The 27,741-nt window shown below is 36.5% G+C and overlaps 1 protein-coding gene across 5 annotated transcripts in view; it reads left to right on the top strand.

Annotated features, from left to right (window-relative positions):
- TDRD3 (tudor domain containing 3) overlaps positions 1–27,741 on the top strand; it is a 93,059-nt gene that overhangs the window by 64,863 nt on the left and 455 nt on the right. For 4 of the 5 annotated variants that reach the window (XM_064408631.1, XM_064408630.1, XM_064408635.1 and 1 more), the window contains 4 exons: positions 2,504–3,342; positions 5,267–5,392; positions 10,644–10,718; positions 24,416–24,552. In XM_064408631.1, the coding sequence (XP_064264701.1) occupies positions 2,504–3,342; positions 5,267–5,392; positions 10,644–10,718; positions 24,416–24,535 (1,160 nt within the window). In that variant the 3' untranslated portion in view covers positions 24,536–24,552. The remainder of the gene's footprint in view (positions 1–2,503; positions 3,343–5,266; positions 5,393–10,643; positions 10,719–24,415; positions 24,553–27,741) is intronic. The other variant, XM_064408633.1, reaches the window with a different exon arrangement.

Below are 27,741 nucleotides of genomic sequence, written 5' to 3'. Positions count from 1 at the left end.
CCTTAACGCTTTAACTAAACTGTAACTGCTTTGAATGTACTTGTATTGTATAGAGTCCTTGTACCGTGTATGTACTAAGTACTGTCACTACCCATCTCAGCTCAGGAGATGTTTATTCATTTAGAAAAAGGGCAAAGGACAGCCCTTAGGAGGAAACATTTTGAGTTTAAGTCAAACCTAGGAAAGTATTACCATTCACAATCCAGTCATGAACCCATTCCTGTTATTTTTGTGTTGGAAAATTATTAATTAATTAATTAATTAATTTAATGTTGCAGAATATTAAATAAGATAATGTATAGTGAGTTAAGTTAGAATTTTATACACATTTTTCTGTAATGGTGTGTACAAGGGAGTAAACATTCAGGGGTCATCAAACTGTTCAATCATTTCATGTGTAATTGACATTAGGAATGACCTAAGAGCTTGGGTTGGGCATAAGAAGAGTGGAAGCCTGAGCATTTTACTAGAAGAAGAGACGAGATATAAATTAAGAATGTTGTGAACAAAGACTGTTAATTAATTAATTTGGAAGTTAAATCTTTCTAGACGATAGGAAGTCTGTATGATTGGTATTATACAGCAGTGGAAAAGTGTAATGAAGCTATTTAGTGAAAAGTTACAGATATAAAGTGAAGAAAAACAGTATTCTCATATCTCATTTGTAAAGAACAAATAAAGAGGTACTTCTAACTTTAAAAGCGTTATTCCAACAAAACAAAATTAATTATACAAGAGTTAAAGTAACCTTTACATTTTAAAAAATAAAATGCATATTTATATTCTTGTGTCTTTCTGAGTAGTATATATTTACATATTAATGCATTAAAATGCGATGGGTTTCAAACTAATATATTATAGAGAAAGATGTATTTTTACCAAGACCATGTTCAGACTAAGCCTTATGTATGCTTATGCCATGTAAAAAACCAAAAGTTCCAGGTCATTTTGGTAAAGCAAGTGTGACTTCTATAAGTTATATGTAAAAATTGAGCTAGATTCTTATTGGGAAATTTAGTAAATTAAATTGATAGAAATTCTCTGAACTACTACTACTACTACTAATCATGTGATGCTTGAAAGGGTTTTTATAAAAAAAATAAACCAGGTAAAATTTACATTTTAGTTTTAACTTGCCATCTTACATGTAGTTATGCGAGTTGATACATCTTCTGTCAAGCATCAGCATTCATTGTTTCTAGTGGTAACATTCCTTTCCATGGGAATGTGTGAGAGCCTGACTGCACAGTCCCACCACACCCATGCACACACCAGGCTCATGGACACAAACAAGAAAATGACACCTTTGCAGCCACCCACATGGCACAAAATTTCTCATGTAAACATGAATCCCTTTAATGGGTTTATATTTTCCTTTTCCATCAGGTTTAAAGTCTGCTAGCAGATCCGATACCCAGCCACAACACACACACCCATGTGAGTCTGTCCTGGCCAGGAGACCCCTGACCTGTGGTACCCACTTCACCTCTGCTCCAGCTTTTTGGCTGGTACAGCCTGGAGCTGGTAGGAGGGTTACATGAATGTACTTTATATAGCTTTGGCCACTGTGTGAGCCCAGACCTGGGGTATCCCTGGTAGATAGCCTTTTAGACCCATGGTCTCTCCAGTGTTCATGGTCTCTCTCACTGTTCCTTGTCCCAGTTACCAGCTTATCCTACCTCAAATTTGCCAGTTTAAAAACACAACAGGTTCCTGTTGACCAGGAACCTACTAATTTTGTTCTTCACCTAAACAACACGTTAAAAATTTCATGTTTGCCTAAAAAGCTCCAAATTCCATACGAAGTTCCACAGATATTCACAGTTCCCTTCCTCTCCAGCAGGCCATAGCATGTTTACTCTCTACTTATATTCATGATAATCTTGTATTTATTCTCATTAGTTAAGAGTTCTGGTTAGAGCTCTTAAAGGTGGCGCTTGAGAAGGTCCTGTTACGGCTTACTGATCAGAGTGTCCAGAGTCTTGGGCTTTGCTACTATTTTTGTTATCTACATTTTGCCAGCTCTGCTCATTTTATCACTTCTGATTCTTGCCCTTTCTCTTTTATCCTGAGTAACTGTTAACAAGGTATTTTTACAGAAAGTTTCAATTCAGATTAGAAGTATTCCCTTTTCCTCCTCGTTTTCCTCTCTCCTCCTTTCTCCACCTTGGAATTCTGTTTTTCTGTCTTAAAGGGCTCTTACTCAAGTGAATTGTTGATGTCCAATGGGAGGAACCAGTAATCTCCTGGAAATTTATGCCTGGCTTTTCTCTTGCTCACAGGGGCTTGGTTCTTAGTACAGCCCAGAGTAGTGTATATTTTCAGATAACTAGGAATTGCAGTTCAAATGTGTCTGGTAAATTCTCTGTGTGTACCATTCTGTTTCCATGTCACAAAGGTGCATACATTCTGAAGAATACTGTTCCTTTATCAAAGTCTGAAACAGTATTTATAAAATGTATTTGTGTGAAATATGTTAATTGAAATATTTTTTTCTTTGTAGAACCAAAATTGCAATTTCAGCCAACACATCAAGTACAGCACAAAGTTATGAATGCAGAACAGAATGGCATCAAAGAGAATCATTCAAGACACGTTTCTCGCAATGACATGAGACAACCAAGGAATGAGAAACCCCCTCGTTTTCAAAAGGATTTTCAGAATTCAAGGCAGGCTTTGGAAAGTGGTGGGTTACCAAGAAACAGAGGTCCTGAGAGGCACAGCTCCTTAGAACACTGGACAGATGAAAAAAATAAAAGTGACAGACATTATCCTAGAAATGATAGGTCAAAGGATTTGGGTTATCCCATAACCACTCACCAGAGTGATATTACTTTCAAAAAAAGGGATAACAACATGCAAAACAGAGTAGGAAAAGGAGTGTCTTTCTCAGAATTCAAGGAAAATTCTGCTGCTCAAGATGTGACAGACAACAATAACCAGAAACGTGGTAAAAGGGAAAACCAAACACACAATTCTGAAAATTTTTGTGATAGGAAGGCACGAACAATAAATAGTGAATCCTTTATGGTAAAACGTGAGCAACATTTTGGTGTCAATAATGATTACCAAAATCCCAGTAGGACTGATAATTTTAGTGCTGTTCCAAATGGAGATACTGAGCATCATCAGAAAGGAAGACGAGTAGGACCTATCAAATCGTCAGGATCCACTGCGATCCCATCTTTTGATGATAAAATGTTGTATTACAACACCGGTCCCAAAAGGAGAACTGGGCCCATCAAACCAGAGAAAATACTGGAACCATCGAGTCACATGGAGTATGGAAAAAGTTGGAGACCAGGGGATCAATGTTTTGCTCTTTATTGGGAAGACAACAAGGTATGCCTTTGCCAAATGAGAACTATCTCAAATTGTACCTCTGGTGTTCTCTTACGCATGTGTGGGAGATATTTATCACACTACCACAGAAACATGGTCTTTGTTCATAGGTGTGCAGTGTGCTTCTTGCCTAGCTCCGTGCTTTGGTTTTTATTTTATGACCTATGTCACTTACGTTCACTTCACAAAACTTCTCAAGTCCCTAAATCAAGTTCTTGTTTCTCTTATGTACATGGAGGTTAGGATGTCTTAAGCTCCTATACTGAAGCATTTTACTTAAGTGCCAAAAATGTGAAGGGATGAATGTAGATCTAGGTGCCCATATTCTTTGCTGAGAAACAAAACATGTGTGCTGTCTAGAATATCTATAATGGTAGAGGTGTAATATCTTCTGCTGGAACAAGTCAGCACACAACCTTTAGCAGCACAAAGAAAGAATAAAGTCTGCAAAAATGGTGCTGTAAAAAACCTGCCAGTTTTCTTTCAATCATTATAGAACAGAAACAGCAAAAGTCTTAATTTTGATTAGCACTTATATGCTATTAGCTAAAGAATTTGTGGACAAATTAATATGCTGCATGATAGTTTTGTATTACTGCTTTTTTATAAGTTTAAGTATTTTTAGCTCTTTCTCCCATTAATAAGATTTCTCCTGCAGCAGGACATTTTGCTTTCTTCTCCTTTGCTAAGAAAGTTTTAGACTGTTCTCTTTGATTTGTTATCACCTGTTCAGGAGTTCTCTGCCACTCTTCATGGATAGTTTCCTTGGGTTTTGGCCCTTTCTGATAATCTGAGAACTACCTTAAGTTTTATTTTTCTTTAAGTATGTTTTATTCACACCTTTTCTGCTTTTAAAGAATTTTTGTTATATTTATTAAAAGCATTTTTCTATTTTTTTTTTTTGGTCTGTATTAGCTCAACAGCATAACTTGATTTTTTTCTGTTTTTTGCCGGTATAACTAAAACCATGGTTTGTCATGCAGGATTTTTGGCAGTGGCAACATATAGTTAGTTGACTCCCTTAAATAGGGATATGTAGCTTGAGTGGATGGATTGGTGTGAAGTATAATGGCATATTACTGAATGGTTTCCTATTTTCAGAGCACTTGCCTTACTCTGAAATGAGATCTTGACATTTTTGAAATTACAAACCTTGCAAGACAAATACATATGACATAATCCCAGACTGTTACGTATTCAGCAGATTACAAGGTGTGTTTTGGGCAGTAATTGGTTTCTTCGTAGTTTAAGTAAATGCTGGCACTCACTTCTAAGACAATTCTGCAATGTGATGATAAAATATAGTACTGAGCTTAAACATGTTAGGGGGCAATGATTTTTTTGTGTTCAGTCAGATAAAAGTGATTGAATACCTTAGAAAGCTATATTTGCATAAATGTAAAAACCCCTAGTTTTGTGTTTAGAAAACAGGCTATGAAGAAGCAGTTTTATCATATTTTCATAATATTTTATCATGTTCTATTGTGTGATAAGATAGGTATACAAGTACATACATACAAGCCATATCATTATATGGCTGATAAGCACTTACAGATGTATATTTTAAGTAAACATCTTACTGTAGCATTTCTCTGTATACAGCAGCATTTGTGCTAGTGATGAGTTTGTTTTGCTCTCAGGGAGATGAAAACATCTTTTAAATGCTCAGTCTACTTAAATAGGCTGCCTATCTTCTCTATGAGTATTCTAAATACATTCTGCCATGTCCTTGGAGTCTGCCACGTGGAATTTTAAGATACCTGGTTTCATATCCATTACAAATTTAAAACAAAATGTAATATTGACTAAGTTTATATACACATACACACACACATACACACAGACATATATGAAAAGGAAGCTGTTAAGTATTTGTGGTATTTCTGGTTGTATTTTGTGACCTTTGAAAATTTCTCTTTTTAAGTTCTACCGGGCAGAAATTGAAGCTCTCCATTCTTCTGGGACAACTGCAGTTGTTAAATTCAGTGATTATGGAAATTATGAAGAGGTTCTTCTCAGCAACATCAGGCCTGTTCATGCAGACACATGGGTATGTGATAACAAATTGTATTAAAAAATACAAACTACATAGTCTGTACAAAATATGTAACTCTTAACTAATTAATGCCTACTCATGCAAAGAATGTGTAGAAAAATAGTTGCAAAGTACACGCACAAAATCTCTGATTTGACTTGTCTATATGAAACCTGATAGACATGTATTATGATGTGGTATTCTTTCTGTATAATAAATTTCAATTGTATTATTTGAAAATGAATAATTGATCTGTCAACCAAACAGTTTTATGCATGTTTTCTCTCTTAAAGTTTGTTACTTACTCTATTCAACACAATTTTTTGTTTTATTTCATGTACATTGTATGTTGTTCTGTAAGGGTTAGGAAGCAGTCATTTAAAACATATGTTCTGAAGCTTTTCACTACATGTGTATGTATGACTAAAAATACACATCTGTATCCCTTTATTTTGTATCATGATTTTATTCTTGTTTCAATGATTTCTTCTTTGCCAAATATTGTAGTGGTCATGTATGCATCAAAATCTGTTTTATGAAGTTTAGAATGTATTAGCCTTATGGAAGTTGGAAATTTTAAAAGGCTTTATTAGTGAATATCATGGAAGCAGAGATACATTTCAATTAAAAAAAATATCAAGAATGCACAATTCTTTGCTGTTTACTCTTACTATAAAAGGCTGCACAAAAAAATATACATCTGCATATTGATTCCTTAATGATGAGTTGACTGGGCTTATTTTAAGCTCTTACTTTTGGGTCATAGAACCATGTTACTACTGCTGCAGAGGCTGGAGTCAACTCCTGTTTCCCAGTGGTCTTTTAACATGTATTATTGACTGTAGCTCTCTCAGATGCCTCTGAGATGGCCTTTTTGTACTTAAAACCATACCTGAAACTCCTCCCAGCTGATGCATTGCTGTTTGTATGTATTTACCCTTTATTCTGCCTTCTTTTTGTCCTCCTAGCTGACCTGTAAGATGTTAGTTATTTACTGTATGATTGTATTATTTTAACCCTTTTTCTGGGTTAATAATCAGACTTTTCTTCATTTGATTGCAGTTTTGAGGAGTGGCTTTTATTTTACTTTAAGTCACTGAATGTTAGCTCTCACAGTCTAAGAACTTGGCCTAGTGTTAAGACTAAGTTGATCCTGGTAGTGAGGTGCCATTTCCTACCTGATCCTAGTAGTGAAGTGGTCATTTTCCCTCTTCTGCCTATGTCTGATCATGTGTTCTTCCTCATCCCTCTCCTCCCATGTTGGACTGTCAGTCATGTAGCCACAGGATGAAATGGAATGAAATGGACCACATTTTTGTTCCCCCAGATTGTCTTACTTTATTTCAGAGTTAGGTTGTTAAAGCTGACACAAGGGTGATTCTGACAGTAAGTACCACAGTCCTGGCATCATGCTGTGTCCTGATTGAGTCACTGAGACTTTCTCTGTTATTACTGGAGACAAAAGAAGAATTTCTGAGGACTTTCAGTCTATTCAAAAGTGAAAAATACCTTTCTCAAGGTTCTTTTTTCTCTCAAGGTAACCTAGTTGAATTACATACATTGAAACAATGAAATTTCAGATCATTACAGTTACAAAAGATAAATGCCAATCAACATCTTCACAGTAAACATCATTTTAATGAGTTGTTTTCTGAGAAATTACTCTTTTGTTGCTGAAAGTTCCTTGCAGAAGGATAGGATATTTGCAGAAGATAGTTGATTAGGACCTACCTCTTGTTTATTTTTGGGCGCTAAGCATAATCCTCATTATGCATTTGCTGTTCTTAATCACCCATTGACACTCAGATTTGTCTTTGAAGCTGAACACTGTTGGCCATTTTTCTTTGTCTCAGTGTTCTTGTTGTAAAGAAATCTAGATAGCATGCATGAATGCAAAATAAAGTTATAATGCTGCTTAGTTCTTTGACTTAAGATTCAAGTAACTTGGGTGTATTTCCTATTTACAAGAGAGCAAAATAGATTTTAAACTGACTTCAATGATTACTTTTCTTTCACTGATCAATGCTATTGGCCCAAGGAGCATGTATTACTGGAAATATTATGCTGATTTTTTATTTCAGTTGTTCCAGATAATTTCCAGATAGCTAAGTAAAGTCCCTTTTGCAGGTGCTTTTGTCCATCAGTGCTGGTCACTTTTTAAACATCCTAAGGGCAGTGGAGCAGGCAATTCCCAAAAGTCAGAAGTCAAGCAGGCGAGGCAGAAGGCTGGCTTGGCTGAACAGCAATCTTCTCTTGGAAATATAGCAAAAAAAGGAAGGTGTATGGCCAGTGGAAGCAGGGTCAGGTGGCATGGGAGGAATACAGAGATGCTGCTTGCCACTGTAGGGAGAAAATTTATGCAGCTGAAAATCAATTGAAGCTGCCAGAAATGTGGGGGGGCGATAAAAAAGAAGGTTTTTTCAAATACATTAATGGCAATAGGCAGTGTAAAAATAGCATCATATAATTACAGGATGAGGATGGTCACCTTACAAACAGGGACAGGGACGTGTTTAGGGCATTCTTGGCCTCCAACCTGTGTGATGGACCAAGGGTGTCTCAGTGCCCTGAGCTGGAGAACCATGACTGCTAGAATCATCAACTCACAGTTGAGTCTGGAATTGTGTGGGATCTGCTTGTCCAGCTAGATCCCTACAAATCTATGAGCCTGATAAGTTTAATCCAAGAATCCTCAAAGAACTGGCTGATGTAATCACAAAACCTCTCTCAATGATTTTTGAGTGGTCTTGGGAATCTGGAGAGGTCCCAGCTGACTGGAAGTGGCCGGGGCTATCCCAGTTTTGAAGAAAGTCAAGGAGGACCCTGAAAACCACAGACCTTTCAGTCTCACTTCAGTCCCTAGTAAAATAATGGAAACGATTATTCTGGGAGGTATTGGAAAACACCTGGAGGACAATGCAGTTATCAGTCACAGCCAGCACAGCTTTGTGTGGGGGAAGTCCTGCTTGTCAAACCTGATTTCCTTCTATAACAGGGTAGCCCACCTAGCTGGCCTAGGAAAGCCAGTTGATAAAATATTTTTGGATTTCAGTAAAGCTTTTGATGCTGTCTTTCACAGTACCCTCCTGGAGAAAATGTCCAGTCCACATTATGTGGAATGTGAGCAGCTGGCTTTCAGGTCAGGTGCAAAGAGTTGTAGTGAACAGGGTGACATCAGAGTTTTGGTGACTGGTCACTAGTGGGGTTCTGCAGGCTTCATACTCAGCCCTGTGCTCTTCAACATCTTCATTTTTACTTAGACATACAACTTAGACATAGGTCTCAAAGAAATAAGTTTGCCAATAACACCAAATTGGGAGGAGCTGTCGACTCCCTCGTGGGCAGAGATGCTCTTTAGATAGACCCAGACAAATCAGAGAGCTGGGCACTCACCAAATGTATGAGGTTTAACAAGGGCAAGTGCTGGATTTGCCACCCAGGATGGGGCAACACTGATTGTGTGTATACACTAGGTGAGGAGAGGGTGGAAGCAGTGCTGCAGAAAGGGACCTGGAGGTCCTGTCAGTGGCAGGTTGAGTCATCACTGTGCCCTGGCAGCCAGGAGGGCCAACTGTGTCCTGGGGGGCATCAGATACATCATCATCAAACACTCAAAGGGGAGGGGATTGTCCTGCTCTGCTCTGCACTGGTGTGGCCTCATCTTGAGTGCTGGGGGCAGTTTTGGACACCACAATATAGGAAAGACATTAAACTATTTGAGAGCATCCGGAGGAGGACAGGTGGTGAAGGGCATTGAGGGGAAGCCATGTGGGGAACAGCTGAGGTAATTTGGTTTGTCCAGCCAGGAGGAGACTGAGGGCAGACCTCATTGGGGTCTTCAACATCTTTATGAGGGGAAGGTACCTATCTCTTTACTCTTGTGACCAGTGACAGGACCCAAGGAAGTGGCTTGAAATGGCATGATTCGGGGGAGGATATCTGGAAAAGATTTTATACCCAGAGAACACTAGAACAGGCTCCCCAGGGAAGTGGTCACAGCACCAAGACTGACAAGAGTTCAAGAAGTATTTGCACAATGCACTCATGCACATGGTGTGATTCCTGGGATATCCTCTGCAGGTCCAGGAGTTGGACTCGATGATTATTGTTGGTCCTTTCCATTTAGTATATTCTGTGATTACACTATTCTTCATCTTTTCTAACTGTCTGTACTGAAATTCAGACTCCTTTTTGAAAGAGTTGCTGATACTGAGAGAAGACTTAGTGAACTCTATCAAGGCATAAATTTAGCCTATGTCTTAGAATTGATTATTCTTTATTGTTTGTTTCAGTACTGTTTCTTTAGTACTCATGTTGAATTTAATTTTTTGTCAAACAAATACAAACGGATGAAAGTATACCACTGGGAGGAAGAAAAAAAAAAGCAAAGCAAAACATTGCTTGGCTAGTCACTTGAAAGAACAGCCAAAGTACCACAGAGACCTTATTTTGATGACATTGCATATTATTTAAGCACCTCAGCTTCTGGTCTGCTTTTGGCAACCTTTATAAGTGATTTTTGGCTGGTTTGCTTTTTTTTTTTTTTTTTTTTTTTTTTTTTTTTTTTTTTTTGCTTTGTTTTGTTTTCTCGTCTTAACTGTCAATCAACTTTGCCTCATATTCTCAGAATACATTGTGCTTACCACCTTAATGAAAAAAGTATAATTATTGATTGTGTACTGTCCATTACCCAGTTTGTTCAGAGTTCTTGTAAGTTTTCAGTTTGTCTGACACCTTATATGCAGCTATTTATTTTTCTGATGGCTAGAAGTAGAAGATAAAGCTGAGTTTTACATGAGGTAAACCAAAAAGGTAGTGGGGATTTTGTTTTCAATAATCACATACAATAGCAATATAAATACATTTAAGAACACTAGAACTGCTTGTTTTTCTTAGTGCCTGAAAAATATGTCCTAGGTATGCAATTTATAGATATTTTTAATAATAAAACTGCTTTTGGGTTCCACTATTCTAGAGTTCTTATAAGTGTCCTGTATGTAACACTACAATACTGTATTCCACTAGTTCCCTCAATGTAGTAGGGGTCACTTAAAGTATTTTAATCAAATAAAAAAAAAGTCACTGAAATGCTATTGTAGAAGTAAGAACTGCTTGTTTTTTCTTGTAAACAATGTAAAATTATACTAACAACTGAAAAACTTTGAAAGGACCTTCCTGAATCACTTAATAATTTGTTCTGTGGAAAAAAATAAAGTCAAGATAATACTTTAAACTCTAAGTCTTAATTTTATTCTCTATTTTGTAGGATGTTTTTCCCTTAATAAATTATGAAAATGTACAGTCTAAGTGTTTATCTTGTGACATTTTCCCCCAAAGCCAAGTAAGTCTTTGCTTTGTTTTTGATTCTCTATTTCTTTAGTAATGTCATAGGCTTTTTTCCACCCTATTTCTACTGCTATATGAAGGAAATAAAGTTCATAGTGTTCCCTGTGTATGTAGTTTCGCTTACATATGTTATGGCCATAACTGCCTGTTCTCTAAACAACCTGGAATTCTTACAGATTCTTTTCTTCCAATTATTCTAATTCTTTAAGAATTCCAATTATGAAGTGAAGCCTATAGTTTAGCTTAGTTTCCTCTTCTTGCAGTATCGTGCTCTGTATTTCTGCCTAAAGATAAAACAAGGCAAAATCATTATTAAGAAATATTATATATATTCCTGGTTTTTCTAGAATTTATTTTATTCTGTGGAGACTAAAAATCCACTTTGCAGGTTTTCTCAACTCAATTCCTCCAGTAAGGAATGAGCTGAGTAAGGAAAATAACAGGATCTTGGATTGCAGTTAATTCTTTCTGGCAGACAGTTCAGAGTTCAAGTTTGATAACATTGTGTCTTGCACAGGGCTTTAAGAGCTTCTGTGTCTGTTGAATTACCTTAAACTGTAATTCAGGGCTTGGTCATAGCTTTCCATTTCAGGTAAGTGAAGAGATAAATTCCTCTTAGTTTTCTGAAGGTGTTTGAACTGCCCCCAGCAGTGTAAAGAGCAGTGCTGAAAACCACAAAATGGTAAAGGTTTACAGCTGCTTCTTTAAGCTGGATAAGACTTTTGCTTACCTGTTTTATGGAGGTGTTAAACCCTTCAAATGTCTTTATGACAGGCTAATAACGACTTGAAGGATTGGGTGCTGTTTCTTTATGGCTCTTAGGCCTGGATGCCCTTGGCAGAAGACTGTGGTCATCTTGTGTTGTGTGTAAAGCAGGAAATCTTTCCCACTGAATAATTAAGTAGGTGCAGTAGATAAATGTGTTGGATCTCTTACATAGTTTCTGTCCTCATTCACTACACAAAAACCAAGGGTACAGTCTACTTAATTAGTTCTAAGATTCCTGTAGAAAAAATTGTCCCTGAGTATTGCATCAGCGAAGACTTTGATGTCTTTAATTCTTTGGCTTCTGTACTGTTAGGAAAATCTCTAGAATAATTTTACAGTTCAAAATAATTCAGTGACTCAATTCATTAAATGAAGGATGAGTGTTTTGGGCTACTCACCTTCCTGAGTGATGGTGGACATTTGTTGAAATTAATCTAAAACATTACTAGTGTGACTTTGGTTTCCACAAAGGCTATCTTTTGGCTTTAAGAAAGCACTTGAGATGTAGGCAGTAAGTTTTTTTTGGGATGTGCCTGAATTTCCCTCTTGTCAAGATATGGTGACTTTCCTGTCCTCCTAGGCTGAAAAATTGCTTTCCATAGTCTTTTTTCTTACCTGAGACTTTTTGTACTCACTGGAAATAATGCCTTAAATTCCATTGCAGCTTTCACAGTACACCATCATACATGCCCTACACACTGTTAACCTTCAGGTTCTCTCAGGATAATTCTTTATGTAATTATTTATTTCCTCAGCCTTCTTTTAAGGGGTATTATTTTGAGACAAAGTTTTTGGAAACCGCTTACCCTGATCAGCTGCTAGTAAATGTTTTTCTTTAGCACCTTATCTTCTGAGAAGCTACATAGTTTTTCAGACTTTTGACTTGTTGTATCCATGTTGCAATATAAACAGAAAGTCACAATTTAGCTATTCCTCTGAAAGTTACTAGCGCTTAGGTGAAATATGGTAACTGACATGAAAGATGGTTAAAGAATAGCATTTTACTTTTTAATAAACTGAAAGGAGGCAAATTTCAATTGAGGAGGTAATTTTTACCAAGTGTCCATAAGCCAGGAGCTTTCAATTTTTTTTCCTTAGGCATTGTAAAATAAATTTGAGTCTTCACCTTGAGCATTTAATATTCATCAGACTGTGAAATATTGCTAATACTTATTACCAGCTCTACAATTCAGATTAAGGACATATTCTTCTTGGGGCTTACAATTATTGAAAATAGTCATGACAGTTAAAGCAGGACTCTTGGAACATTGCACTGTTCTTTTTAATTGTAATTGCAATTACAATTCATTATTTGTAGACTGCATATGGGCTCCTTCCTTGGGTTATTTTGAGATTATTCCTCACTAAATATCTTCCTTTAAACTGAGTTGCAATTTTGTTTTGAGATAGCATAGCTTTACCTGTTTATTGTTTTTGATCCTGCTCTAGTGTGATTAAAGTTCTTCAGAATCTCATTTTGAGAATTCTGAAAGATTTTTTGGTTGGATTTCTCTGTATTCTTGAGATTGAATGTGTTGAGTAAAAGAAGTTACGTAAAAATATCTGGACTGTTCTTGCCATCACTGTTTCTCTCCTGATTTCCCTGTCTTCTTCACTTTCCCATGTTCTGAGTTTGTCCACATTTCATAGATTAATTCAAAGGATTTTAATTAAAGAGAAAATGAGAGGAATTGGTGTAGTATTCCTGACTGGTTGCTTACCTTGTAAGGAAGGGACTCATGATACTGTTGGTTTGGTATTGCAGAATGGAAGTGATGATGATTATCATCTGTGGGGTATGTGTGTGCAATTCCAGATCTTACTCATTCGTATGTATACAGCACATGTTCAATAGATGTGTTACTTAATGTATTGAAGCTTCCTTGTACAGGGATAGTTAATATCTGGAATTCTTGAGCATTTTTCTTCCTTGTTTGATGGCCTGCAGGTGCTATCAGTGATAATATCTAGGGAAATAAGTCTTTTACCAATCTAAGAACTAAAAATAGAAGTTTACTGTGACGGCAGTTTTTTCCAGCAAGGTGATTTGTTTTTCTTCATAAATGCTGGAACGTAGAAAATTACTCTTGTAGCCTGTTATTTGGGGGGATAAGGGGAGAAGGAGGGAGGTTGGGGGAGTTGAGTTGTTGCGGTTTTTTTGTGGGTTCTGTTTTTTAGTGTTGAGATCTTTGGCAAAGGGGAACACAGATTTCTCTAATGAGAGTGAGTTGGTTAAGAAAAATGCAATAAATATATGATGGCTGTACAGAAGGACTTTTTATCCATGTTTTGTGTATTTAATGATATGTCACACAAATTGAACATCAAACACGATAGGATCTTCTAACTTTACAACTTGGAACATTTGGTTATGCAGGCAGATATCAGGGACTAGCTCATTCCTCAGTTCTGATTCTCCTATTTTTATGAAGCCTATTTATAATTGGTCTTTTCTTTTTGTGGGGCTTTTTTGGTTTTGGTGTTTTGTTTTGTTTTTTCTTCCTTTGGTACCTAATTGGAAGTGTTGCTTCTGACTTCTTAGTGAAAATCTTGAAAGCTTTTTTCTTGCAGGCGCAAGTTGATAAAATCTTTTGTAGAAAAGGTTTGCATAGTTATGTAATAGTTTCCTGTTTGAATTTATTCCTTCACCTCTTTTCTGATGTGGTCATTTTTGTTCTTCCTCTGTAACTATATGTTCTTATATAGGACATGCACTGTGGGTCACGAGGCATATAGGAGCAAATGAAAGCAGTGGTGGTTAGTTATTGCCATACTCTTTGTTCTGTTCTTGACAGAGCTCCCCCAGTGTCCTGTTTCAATGTAAGACGCTGCGGAAGAATGTTCTTGAGTGTTCTACAACTGACAGTAAAATTTTACAAGACATTGGATACAGGCTTGTGGGGTTTCTCTTCTTGCTTGCATTCCTTCCTGGCCTGTTCCAGTCTTGCTTCTTTTCCCTGTACAGATAATCAGTCTCTTTTTGATGAGGCTGACACACCTTAGGTTATATCAGCAATCCTCACAGCTGGGAAATTTGAGGCCCAGCTGATGGAAATCACATCATAAGTCACAGACTTTGATCAGTGTCCGGGGAGAGGAGTGAAGCTGTGTCCCCACTGAGAGAGCTGAATCTTCCACAAGTTCAGGCCAGTTGAAGGAGAGAGCTCCTCAATAAAAGTTCATCGTTCAGCCTGGAAATGGACTTCCACATCAAAGTGGGAAGGGAAATACTTGTGAATGTGAGTAAATTGGTGCTATAAGGTTATTATACAGTAGTATTACTTTTATTCATGGAAAATTTTGTAGGTTTTTTTTTCCAAACTTTTTTCCTAACTTGTTGTGTAGATGTAAAAATTATTGAAGAATGGATATTAGAGTTTTAGGGTAATAGAATTGCTTGGAAAAGGCCTTGAAGGTCATAAAGTAAAATCATTAGTCTGGCACTGTCAAGTCCATCACTAAACCTCATCCCTAAATTCCACATCTGCAGGACTTTTAAATACTTACAGAGATGGTGGCTCAGCCACTGCCTTGGACAGCCTGCTCCAAGGCCTGACCAAGGCTTCTGCAAAGATATTTTTGCTTATATCCAATCTAAACCTCCCTTGGCACAACTTGAGGTGATTTCCTCTTGTCTTGTTACTCATTGCTTGGGAGAGGAGCCTGACGCCCACCTTGCTACAATCTCCTTCAAAGTAACTGTGGAGGGTGACAAGGTCTCCCCACAGCCTCGTTTTTTGCAGGCTAAGCACAACCCCAGCTTCTTAGGCTGTTCCTCACAGGAATTGTGCTCCAGACCTTTCACCTGTTGCCTTTCTCTGTACATGCTCCAGCACCTCAATGTCTTTCTTGGAATGCAGGGCCCAGAACTTGACAAAGCACTCAAGGTGTGGCCTCTCCAGTGCCCAGTACAGGGGGACAATCACTGCTGTGGTCCTGCTGGCCACACTATTGCTCATACAGGCCAGGATGCCATTGGCCTTCTTGGCCACCTGGCATGCATTGGATCATGTTCAGACGCTATCAGCCAGCACCCCCAGGGCCTTTTCCACTGAGCAGCTTTCCAGCCACTCTGCCTTCAGGCTGTGGAGCTGTCTGGTGCTGTTGTGATCCAAGTGCAGGACATGGCACCTGGCCTTGTTGAACCTCTTAAAGCCTCAACCCATTGATCCAGCCCATCCAGATCCTTTGTAGAGTCCTCCTACCCTCCAGCAGATCAACTCCCACCAAACTGGGGTCATCTGCAGACTGACTGAGGGTGAACTCAATCTCCTTGTCCAGATCACTGATAAATACATAAAACAGAACTGGACCCAGTACTGAGCCCTGGGGAACACCATTTGTGACCAGCCACCAACTGTTCTATCCTGTAGCAGTATAAAACTTTCCTAATGTTTTTAAGCATATTTTGCCCATCATCATCTTTTGAACCTGTTGTAGAACTTGCAGGATGATATGGTCTATTTATTAAAATCATGGTTATTAACTAAAATATAGGTGCAATTTGGAGAATTTTATTTTAAAATACAAAGCATACAAAGTATAAGAAATGTAGAGGTCCTGACTTTCAAGTTAAGATATTCTCTTTTTTATGGGGCTATTCTGTGTTGTCTCATGGGCAGATTCTGTTTCAAGACTCTTTTCAATTGCTGCGTCCATGCGCTACCCGTATGCAGTTTTGGTTTAGTTTTAATTAGGTGTTGTTTTATATATATTTCTTTTGAATTTTTCTGTATATTTATGGAAATAAATTTTGCCATGTTTAACTTGCTAATTTTTTTGTGTACGGTCAGTTATTCAAAAATCAGTTCATGTAGGTGTTTGTTTCCTAAATATACACCTCTGTGTGGACTTGGGGGATTCATATGTCAAATTCTGTCGTGGGTGAGGTTGTCTACACGGCCTTCTTTTTCATGTGAAATGTGACCAAAACTCTCATATTCCCTGTTAAGAATTTGATAGTGATTTTGTGTCCTAACAGGAAAACATCAGATAATTTCTCATAGCATCACTGAGTGCTTTGCTTTCTTTCTGAAATTTATGTTGGCAGGACTTTCTGTTTACATGCTAAAACAGGTGCAGCTGTACAGCAGATATTTCCTCCACCCTTCTATGGACTTGTATGGTTTTGCTCGCAAGTGCGCTTTGTGCAGAGAAAATGAGTGTTGATTTTTTCCCCCAGTCTATGCAAGTATTCTTTTTTACTATAGTTTAGGACGGTCTGTATTCTCAGCCTGACAAAAACATTTCCAGTTTGTGGCTTTTTTCTGGATGAATGGAGATAACCTGATGTGTCCATTGGTTGTGTGTTAATTTATATAGAATGTCTCACTTTAATGTATCCACTTTTCTTTTAGAAATTGAAAGTAAACCTTTAAATATTTAGTTTGATATTGATATTGCTCATTGAAGAAGCTTTTCACTGGTGAAAGGGATATGGTCTGAATGGATTAAATATGTACTTGTAAGGAATTTTTAAAATCCATTACTTTTTCCTGTATTGAGAACACAGTGACAAATTTGCAGGAAAGTACATCCATTTCCACACAAACTACACAGTATGAGTTGCGTGTTTATTTCCATGAGTGCCAGAGGGAGTGACTGCAAGTATGAATAAACTGTGCAATACCCTTAAGGGGAACCAATAAGCCAGCAATATGTCTATGGAATACTCATGCTCCAGGTTTACATTGTTGTAGTTTTATGGAAATATATTTGAAAAATTGTCTATTTAGAAAACGAGTAAGTGCTTTGTTTCCACAATTGAAACAATGGAGTACAAAGAAATGTCTGATTTCAAGTTAACTTTTGTTGTTGCTTCTAGTTGTCTCAGATTAAATATGTCATTCTTTTCCTTGCCCATCTATTTATTTTCCACTTCTTGATTTTTTTTTTCTGAAAAATCTACTGATTTTCTGCTGCTTTCTTTCTAATGTTTATTGCTTCACCTGAAACTCAGGATTTTATGGTTTTAGCAGAATCATTTAAAAATTAGCTGGTTTTGAAGCTCAGGTTCTTTATATTTTCAGCAGACGAAACATGAGAAAATTTTAATTAAAATTAATAGTATATATTAAATTTTTCAGGATTAACAAATCATTTTATTATAAATCTAGTATCTTTAATTGATGTGTAATAAGGCATATGTTGAAAAATTGCTGGTCCTGAGAGCACTTTACAGAATTTTACAAAAAATGGCCAAGAAAATACAAAATTTTCTGAGATTTGTTTAATGAAATTAAAGAAAATATTTATTATCATTAATTTATTTCAGATGCTAAAGAGAAGACTACTCAGGCAAGGGTCATCTTGCAGTTATTATTTGGAACATGGGAAAGCAACAGTTATTATGGGACAGTTCCCTGCCACATAGTTTTACATACCATAGTTAGGAGCATATTTGCTTGTGGCCCATCTGTGTTCAGTGGAGAAAAAGACATAACCTCATAAGGATAATTTCCTTTTTCTAAGTGTAAATAAGGGTAACAATGGGTATATGTTTTATTGTTCTTCTGTTTATTTTTTTAATGCCATTACAGCAAGTTTGTTGTATGGTGGTCAGTAGCTGTTGAAATTGACTGCTCTTGCATTAGGGAAATATTAACTGGTTTTCTCTCTTGGATAAAAGGTTTGGTACAGAGCTTATTTGTATGGCACATCAAAGTCTCATAGAATATGAGAAGCAGTGAAGGAGAAAGATGTCACTAGTATAGTAGATTAAAACATTTTGTAAAGGGGTAGGGATTATTCTGGCTGCATATAGAATGGCAACAAACAGTAATTGTGTAGTTAGAGTTCAAAATCACAGGGTGTTTTTAGTAAATCATACAGTTCCACACAGCAACTTAATTTTATCCATTTGAGAGCAATTAAATTTCCTAATATTTGCCATGATACATTTGACATTTCTATTTCTTCCACTACTGTTTTACCTAATACATAATTTTACTGGAATAAAGCTAGGGCTAGAAACTTCAACAAAGTTGTTGATGCCCAAGACACAAAAGTCAAACCAGAGTTACCTGTGGAGGACTGTACATGCAGCATATATGGGTTTATACTCACGTATCTGTGCTGGTTACCTAAGGCTTGCAAAGTCCTATATGCAGTGAGGTGCTTATTGGGTCATGAGGCTCAAGTAGGAGAACTTGTATACCCTTTAGTTCCTTTGCAATTGCTTATCCTGCACATTATTTACAGACAGAAGATAAGGCAATAATAGGACTAAGAGTTTATATTAATGATCTGATGTCAGTGAGGAGTCAGGTGTATGCAGATCTAGCAGTACAACCTCAAACCCCACTTGCCCTTCTCTTCATAATTTAACTCAGGAATTTGAATGCCTATAGGCCCAGCCTAATATAGATGTGTTGTACACTATGGGGAAAAAAGTGAGCATCTGCAGGTTTACAAAGGTTATGCTGGGAGAAGATTACTCTGTAAAAGGAACTGATATTTTAGGTAAGAAACCTATCTTGCAAAGAGAATTGATGAAGAACAAATATGTTGAATTGTTCTGTAATAGACACTTCAAAAAGAAGTCAGAACTTGGTTAAGGCCCTTGAAAAATCTCCATTAGTCATACTTCCTCTTCTACTTAATTTTTTTACACCTCATTTGATAGTAATTTTTGAAATTATCGCCTAAAGCCACTCTAAAGTTGTATAACAAACCCTCCCCCCACCCCAAATCCTGCTTTATGCTTAGTTATTACAGAATTCAAATAATCCATTTAAGTATTCAGATAAATTAGAAGTTCCGGAGAATACTGTAAACAATTCAGCAAATTATTTTTTCCTTGCAAATATAGGATATATATAATATATTGCATATAAAATAATTAAAAATGAATTACATGTAGCTATTTCTAGAATACTTGTGAATTTCTCAATGTGGCTATAGTATGAATATCTTCTGCTTTCTTATTTTGATTCATCTGGATAATCTTGCAGTCTGTTTTTGATTGATCCAAGCACGGGTAAGTAGAAAATGGAAAAACCAAAACAAGTATTCAAGGAGCTCAACACTGGATGATTAGGCAAAAGAAGCAAAATCTGAGAAAGGAATTTAACCAAGAAAAAAGAGATCACTTGGTGTTTTAACAGCAGGAGACAGCTGCTGCCTGAAGAGTGGGCAGTGCAAAGAGGCATTAAATCTGGATCAGGAAATGGAATTTGAATCGTACATGAAAGAAAAAGTCATTTTGCAAGGAAGCCAACACTCTCTGTACTGAACCAGCAAGTTCTCCATGCATTCAGTGTGTGGGTGAAGTTAAAACTACAGCTTAACTGAAACAGAGGTTTGACACTACCTAAATAGAAAATATCTTCTGCTTTCTTTGCCTTCTGTCTCCTCTTTGTCCCACAGTCCCTGGCCCCACACTGCTTCTACATGCTGCTTCTTCATGCCTCCCTGCACAGGCTTGGGTGTTCATCCCTTAATAGCCCACAGAGAGCTATAATTGAAAAGCTTCAGCAGAAGGCCCCAGTGAATGGAGCAGAATTTTCTATCTGTAAGCAGTAATAGACAGAGGTAACTACTTTGTAAGTGGCAAAAGTGCAGGAAGGAGCTGATCAACTGTGACTTCCAACTGCTTCCTAAATATATGTGAGCACAGCATTCAGCACAGCTTTTGTGTCAATGCATAAGTTCTGTCTGGTTCTTTACTGTAATCCTTCTATTCATTCTCAGAAGTTATGTATGTATGAAGTATTCACTTCAATTGACTGTGTTTTAAAAATAAGTCTCTAACCAGTTCTTTTGAATGCAAAAAATGAAAGAAATCTTGCAGTTGAAATTCAGAGAGAAAGCTTTTAATGAAGTATAAATTTACTCTGCTCTAATATTGTACATTTGAAGAATAAGTTGATTGGTGAAGTATTTTAAATGTATGCTGGATTTATAACTGTATTCTGCAGCTATGAAATCCATTGACCTTTTTGTGTAAAAGCAGGCTGGTAGTCACTTGTCTGGATGGAAGTTACTTGCTCAGCTACTTCACTAAGCTCAGCTGGTCAAATATGGTGGTGGTACAAGCTCTTCAGAGTATATGGGTACAAAATATAAGCACTGGCTGTGCATGTGTTCCCATTTTACCCTTCTTTAGTTGTTGCTGTTCTTATGAGATGGAAAAAAAGCCATCAAAAGTTCTCTCTTTTCTTATGAGATGGAAAAAAACCATCAGAAGTAACAACAGATTTTTACAACAAAACTTTGAATGAAAGATGAATTTTCAAATTACTTATCCTTCCCTGTTTGTCCTCCTTTTTTAAATACTTAAAGAATGCTGGCATGTTCCATCCTGTCTTCATTCTAATCTGTTAGTGCAGAAATAATTCTTTGTGCATTTCATTGTTTGCATTGTGAACCTTTCCTTGCTTTTTCCTATGGGTCTGCTAGTTTCTCCTGTCTTTAGCAGTTGTGCTTAGTGCTATCATTTCATCTCAGTGTTCAAAATCTGAGGTGGGCATTGTGTAAGTACTAACAGAGTCCTTGATCCTAGAATTTTAGATAAATAATGAAAAATAAGCTGAAGTGCAGAGATAATAAAATACATAAGTTTTTAGAGCAGTGTACTAATATAAAGTTTATACTGATAATAGAAGGAGAATGAAGATGCTCTAAGAGAGTTTTGTGGTCATCTTTGCTTTATAAAATGTAATCTAGATCTTATATGGATAAGAATAATTTAGTATGAGTCACAAGCAACTGATAAATTGAAAGCAAGCAGTGAGAAAGACTGGAAAAGTAGAGTTGATAGCAAGATGTGTGACCTAACTGTAGTAATTATGGAAGAAGTATAGACAGATAAAATTTTTTGTTGAAAAACATTAAAAACAAGGAAGTGAACATAAGATACACATAGTTTTGCCTACAAAGAGTGCATGCTGTTCCAGAAAAAGGCAGTTTTTAGTAGGGTAGGAGAAATTTTAAAACAAAGTGAGATAAAAGTCCATAAAATGGAATTACTTGTTTCTTTAAGGTAGTAACAATTTCCTTAAAATAGAAATAAGGATAAATAGGCTGTGCCTGTTTTACTTGAAAAAGACTGAGAGTGAAATCTTAACCATGTATGGAGAGTGTCCAGAGGAGGGAGCCAGGCTCTTCTCGGTGGTCCAGACAATAGAACAAGAGGCAATGGGCAGAAACTGAAGCACAGGGAGTTCCACTTGACTATGAGGAAGAACTTCATCGTTGTGCAGGTGCCCGCACACAGGAACAGTGTCCAGAGAGGTTGTGGACCCTCCCTCACTGGAGAAGTCAAGAACTGTCTGCACACAATCCTGTGCCATGTGCTCTGGGATGACCCTGCCTGAGCAGGAGGCTGGACCAGATGACGTCCAGTGGGCCTTTCTAACCTTTATCTGTTCTGTAATTCTGTGGAAATAAAATGGTGATAAATGGTAAAAGATCAACAGTAGTGAATGATTAAGAAATTATGACAGAAAAGAAATTCAGTTACTTGTAAGAAAATTTTAATAAAGATATGACTTGGCAAATTGTTATTTTGGAGAACATTAGATCCATTTGGGATCAGATGTGAATAGGTAAGATCCAAGAAATGACAATGTATCATCTGATGAGGAGATGGCAGAGTTTAACAGGACAGTCAGTAACTGTGTGGAGCCACTGTGCATAGAAAGAAATCAGGGAACACTTGACAGGTGTTCTGTAACTCGTTTTTTATTACCATTTGCTGCATTGCTCACATCCACATTATTCAGAGCCTCAAGAAAGTGAATGTGATTTCACATTTCACTCTTGTCTATAGCAGTAATTTTTTTTAATTTGGAATGCATGCATGTGAAGCTTTTCATTGAGTGTGTAAAGACAATTACATCAAAATAGGAGTGTATAAGACAAATACTGGTTTTAATTTGGCTTTACTGAGTTCAAAGGATCAACAACATTAACTTTGAGATTTGATGATTTGCTGCTGTAGAAATTTACTCTGATGTGCTTACCCTCAGAAAGAGGTTGGCTGTTACAGTTGAGATGGTATACACAGAACTATTTAATTTCTGTGCTATTTTCAGCTATTCATGTTTCTCAGAGTATACTGAAAGGTATACTCTGAAAAGGTAAACTGAAAGGTATTTAGACCACTTTTTCCTAAAAGGCATTTAGCTCACTTTTTTACATTTGCTGCTAGTGCAACTTGCGTTGTCAGTGATGGGAGATAATCTCATATACTAAGTTGAGTGTTTGAACTAGGGGTAGCAATTTTGCATACTGTGTGAACTTTTGTGGTAGACATCTAATGCGCTATTGATTTTTTTCTGGATAATCGGTGCCTCTGAACCACTTTATATGAGGGAATTTATAGTACTACAGGTGGTAAAAAAGTTCACTGAGAAAGGTTTTATGGCAGAACTCTGTTTCTCACCCTTCAGCTACAGTGAAACAAAGAGATATAAATCATTTATGCTGTATTTAGTGCTGAAAATCTGTTTTCTTCCACAGTCATTTTAGTCTCTCTGTAGTAATGGTTAATCTGGAAATATAGCTGTGACCACAGATATGCCCTCTAAATTGGAGACCTTACCATGAGGAATGTGTTTGTTTGTAACTGTTACTTTAAAAATGCATGTTTATTCATATTCATGCTAATTCAGAAAGAGAGGTTTCTTGAGTAAGATCTCACTTTTCACAACAGAAAGAAACTTCACGTGTAGGTTTTCCTTTCTGTTGCTTAAAGTGAAATCTTTTACTGCTTTGAGTTGCTAAATCTGTTATGTGCATGCCGCACTCTGACAGTTCCTGGGTGTTGGAATTGTTGATAAACTTCTAATGAATCATTCAATGCTCTTGCTTTGTGTTGCTTTATGTTCTTATGTTGTGAATAAAAGGGACTGAGAGCTACATATCCAGTACTTTTTCCCAAAAGCTAATTTCTTCCAGCAAGTTCCCATTAGACCTGGTGTCAGATACAGTATAAAGATATTAAAAATATGAAATCAAACCTGTTTTTCTGAGACAGCATTTGACAATCATACTCATTCTCAGGACCTTTTTTATTTTTTCAGCCTATAATTTTTTCTTTGATGTAAACTCTTACAGTCTTAAATTTTTTCTCTCTCTTTAATGTGTACCTCCTTCAGATATTCTATTAGATGAATGTTTTTCCATTCAGTATTTCTTAACCAAAATAAATACATAGTTATTTTAATCTTTGTAAATCATTCTCCAGTATCTTGATTATTTTAAAATTTATTATTTTTTCACCTCTGAATTCTATGTACTTTTTGAATATCTTTCTGGTATGAAGATGCCTAAGAGTAACTGAATATTGCAAAGACATTTACCTCCCCTCTTATTATTCAGAGCGTATATTTATTGTTGCTACACATAGAAAATACATCTCTAAATTGTTCTCTCTATTTGTAGGCTTTTATCATTTTTACTGCATCATAGATTTTTATCTAGTATTTCAGATGTGTGTATTAAGCATGCATATTTCCAGATGCTGTTCCTTGTAATTCTATTTCCTAATTCTTTTATTTCATTCCACACACATTTGTGAACTCCTAAACGTTGATATTTCTCTTGCTCTGGCAGGTTATTGAGGTTATTTAGCTTCTTGAGTTTGTTGCCTGTATGATTCTTGGAAAATAATTTTTATTTAATATATATGTTTTTTTCTTCCCTTCAAATATTTAATAACTTCTGTTGCCCTGGGGATTGAGTTTTGAGATTTCCCAGCTTGATTTTGTTAGCTTTCCTAGGTCTGGAAAGCCTACTTCCATCCCTCACTTATTTTAGTAAGTGGTTGTCAGCATAGAAGCAGCAGTTGCTATGTGTGCATGGATTCACCCTCCCATGTATATGTCTGTATGTGGTGTGTGTATGTAAGTGTGCATATACCAACTCATGTATAATGCATTTTCCACCTCTTTCATTTAAAACAATGCTATTTACCCACAGGAGGAGGAAGAAGAAACGTATGAGCAAACTCTAGAATTCCGCAGAGGAGGTGATGGTCAGCCACGGCGGTCCACACGACCCACTCAACAATTTTATCAACCCCCCCGAGCTAGAAACTGATTAATAAGAAAAGAAAGGTAAATATAAGGTACCAGTGCTTTATATATTGGTTTAGATTTCAAGATAAACAAATCTGGATTGTTCTATATTTTCCTTAGGGATATTGGTATATTTATGATAGAAGTTGGATATCTCTGTTTCTCTGATTTTTGTGTCTTAGAAGGACTTAATATATCTGTGGGAAGAGGGAAAGCAATAAAAACACTTCAACAAATAGCTTTTGGCTTTTTCTTTATGTCAAGACTCATCATCTCAGCAAGCTTTTTCCTGATGCATTTTCACCTGAGAGCAGCAGCAAGATCCTCTGATTCACATACATTTGAAACAAGCTGCTGCAGTCCCTGCTCAGCTCAGGACTGTCTAGCTCTGTTCCAGGTCCCATATTCTACTTTTTATAAGCCATTTATGTGAATAAATACCCTTTCTGTTGTTTTGCTTGCATGAGAAGGAGAAATATAAAATCTGTGATTTCACCATTAAATAGAGAGGTGTACAGACAAAGAATATTTATGATACCCTGAATCTTGAGGATATACTTGCACCTATATTTTATTAATTACCAGAAATTAAGGGATTATATATCATCCTTAGAAAAAACACCTGCTACATACATTAATACATTTAAAAAGGTCAGCCAGATTAAACAGTTACAGTAATTTAACTGAACAAATCTCATAAACTGTGCTACTTTCATTTCACTGGTTGATCTTCTAAACCCTTAATTTACAAAAGATGGTCAAAAGTCTACCCTGTATAAAGACTGCTTTGATAAATCACATAACATTTGACACACACACACCCGCAGTGTGTTATTATCTTGAGTCTGATTTTCTTTTTACTAGCCAGTTTGTTTTTACCAATCTCTTTTTTGTTCTTTTCATTACTCCAGTCCTCCACATTTTGTTGGCTTAACACATGCAGCTGATCTCTGCACCTTTTGATATTTCTAAACATACAATAACATATAATTCTACTTTTTAGAGTATATCTTAAAATGTATTTTTCATTTATGGCAGTACTGGCAATTTAAGAGAGGTGATAATTGTTCTATTTTTGCCAATATAACTTGAATTTATATTTTAAGTACTTGTATCAACCACTCTTAGTAAACATGTCCTGAGACAGTTCATGCAGAAATTGTTCTGGAATATGCACTGAGCAGAGTTTTTACCAGCACAGTTGGCTCTGAGCAGTGTCAGGGTGATCAGTTGAATGAGAGATGTGAAGTGTACACAGCAGTCAAAGCCAAGGAATTTTTTTGTTTCTTAGGTAATATTTTTGCTATTTCTCTAATTTTACAGTGTAAATCTGGAAAACTACTTAGCTTTGGTCAGCCATGAGGTACCAGGGAGAGTGCTAGTAACTCCTGTATCTCAAGAACACAAGTTATATGTTGGCAGATAAGGAACAATCTTTCTAAGGCACAGATGATTTTTTCTTGCAGGTGTTCCTATACTTTATTTTAAAGATTATAATGGGGTCCTGATTTAAATAGACAGCAGATTTGGTATCAAAACTTACCTGGCACAGAAAATAAGCTTTCACAGCTTTTCCTTTCTATTGGGTTTTCCCAAAAATAAGTTGGTGTAATCAATTTGTCACTGGTAGAACTGATGTAATCAATTCATCACTGGCAGAACATCAAACACAATTCTTTTCTAAATTGTTTTCAGCTTACCTGGACTTGTACAATGATGTAGCTTTACTGTCTTTACATGTAAAAGTTCAGGAATATTAAATGTCACTTCCTAGAAGTGGATTTCTGTATGGATTCTGCCTCCTTTTCATTTCTTAGAGCTTTTGAGAGCATGGCATACTGTTCTTATTTCAAGTTTTTAATAACCTGTTAAATGAAAACAAGATTTACTGGGGAAGTTTTGAGGGATCCTGTAAGGCACAACATTTTTTTGCAGAATGCTTTACCTCTTCAACAGATCATTTATTAGTGATACCTGTACTTGCTGAAAGGGAGTATCTCTCTGTTATGTTAAGTAACTTAATGTCTTTTTCCTAAAGAGATGGAAAACCATTGATGATTATTATTTTATGTTATAAATTGGTAAATTCCACAGAATTTTAATGTTGTAGTTTATGACATTTAAAATACCAAGTTATCTTGTTCTCAAAGGCAACTTAAACAATGCTAAACCTGGAGTTTGCTGGCCATATTTGTATTTGGTAAGATAGGGTTGTATTAAAGATGAAGCATGAGGTCCATACAGTCAAAGTATCAATTCATACCCAAAACCTTCTAGATCTACCTGTATTATATCACTTGACAAGGAGGACTTAGTAAGGCAGTGGTGCAGGAATGCAGAAATGAGGTTGTACTGCTTCCTGGATTAGTGTTCAGCACACTCATTCAGGTGTTGAATTTGGGCATGCACATCTGGAATTAGTGTTACCAAATAATCAGTTCAAAATCTTTGTCTGTACTTCAAGGGGTCTTAAGTGGAAGAAGGTTCAAGATTTTAAAATTCTGAGTTGTTTTTTAAAAGTGAAATTTGGATCAATGGAGCTGTTCAGTCTGGGGAAGAGAAGTGTCTAAAGGGATCTTATTGCAGTATTTCAGTATTTGAAAAGGGGGCTTCTGAAAAAGATGGAGAGGGACAAACACTGCAGATTTGCAGGAAGTCTTGACCTGATGATTTTTATGAAGACAGATAGATAAAGTATAAGTATGGGATAGTCAGTACCTCACTGTGATTGCAGTTGACCTAGACATTTATTAATATCCAGCAGTTTGAGGTGGAGAACACTAAGTCAGCATTTTAAGTCAGTCAGAGGGAATTTTATGTGGGTATGAGTCAAATACTAGGTTTAATGGGTCTGTAAAATAAGAAAATCTTCCTAGAAAGTCAAGATACAAGAATTAGACTCTAACAATAATAAAAATACATCCTGAGGTTACATTTTCTATGTAGAATGCCTTAATAGTCTGAAATCGAAGCAGAGCAAATAATCAGAAATGAGTGTTTTGAAGGGTCAGACCTTTTGGAGATTGAAAGAATCTGTGAGTGTATACCTGTAAGTGCTTGGTCCCTATATACTTTTTGGGTCTTCCTTTACTCCATGACAGAACTAATCAACACCTTGTCACATTTGCTATAAAATCTGTATTGAAGTCCTTAACAATTGAGAAATTGTGGTTTTGTGAGAGAGAAGTCTTAACCAGAAAGTGTTCTTTGTATTAGACCGATCATACT

Source organism: Passer domesticus, chromosome 2 (assembly GCF_036417665.1).
Source record: "Passer domesticus isolate bPasDom1 chromosome 2, bPasDom1.hap1, whole genome shotgun sequence".
Taxonomy (NCBI): Eukaryota; Metazoa; Chordata; class Aves; order Passeriformes; family Passeridae; genus Passer; species Passer domesticus.
The sequence above is the reverse complement of the archived record's forward strand: the minus strand, read 5'-3'. Positions and strand labels throughout refer to the sequence as shown.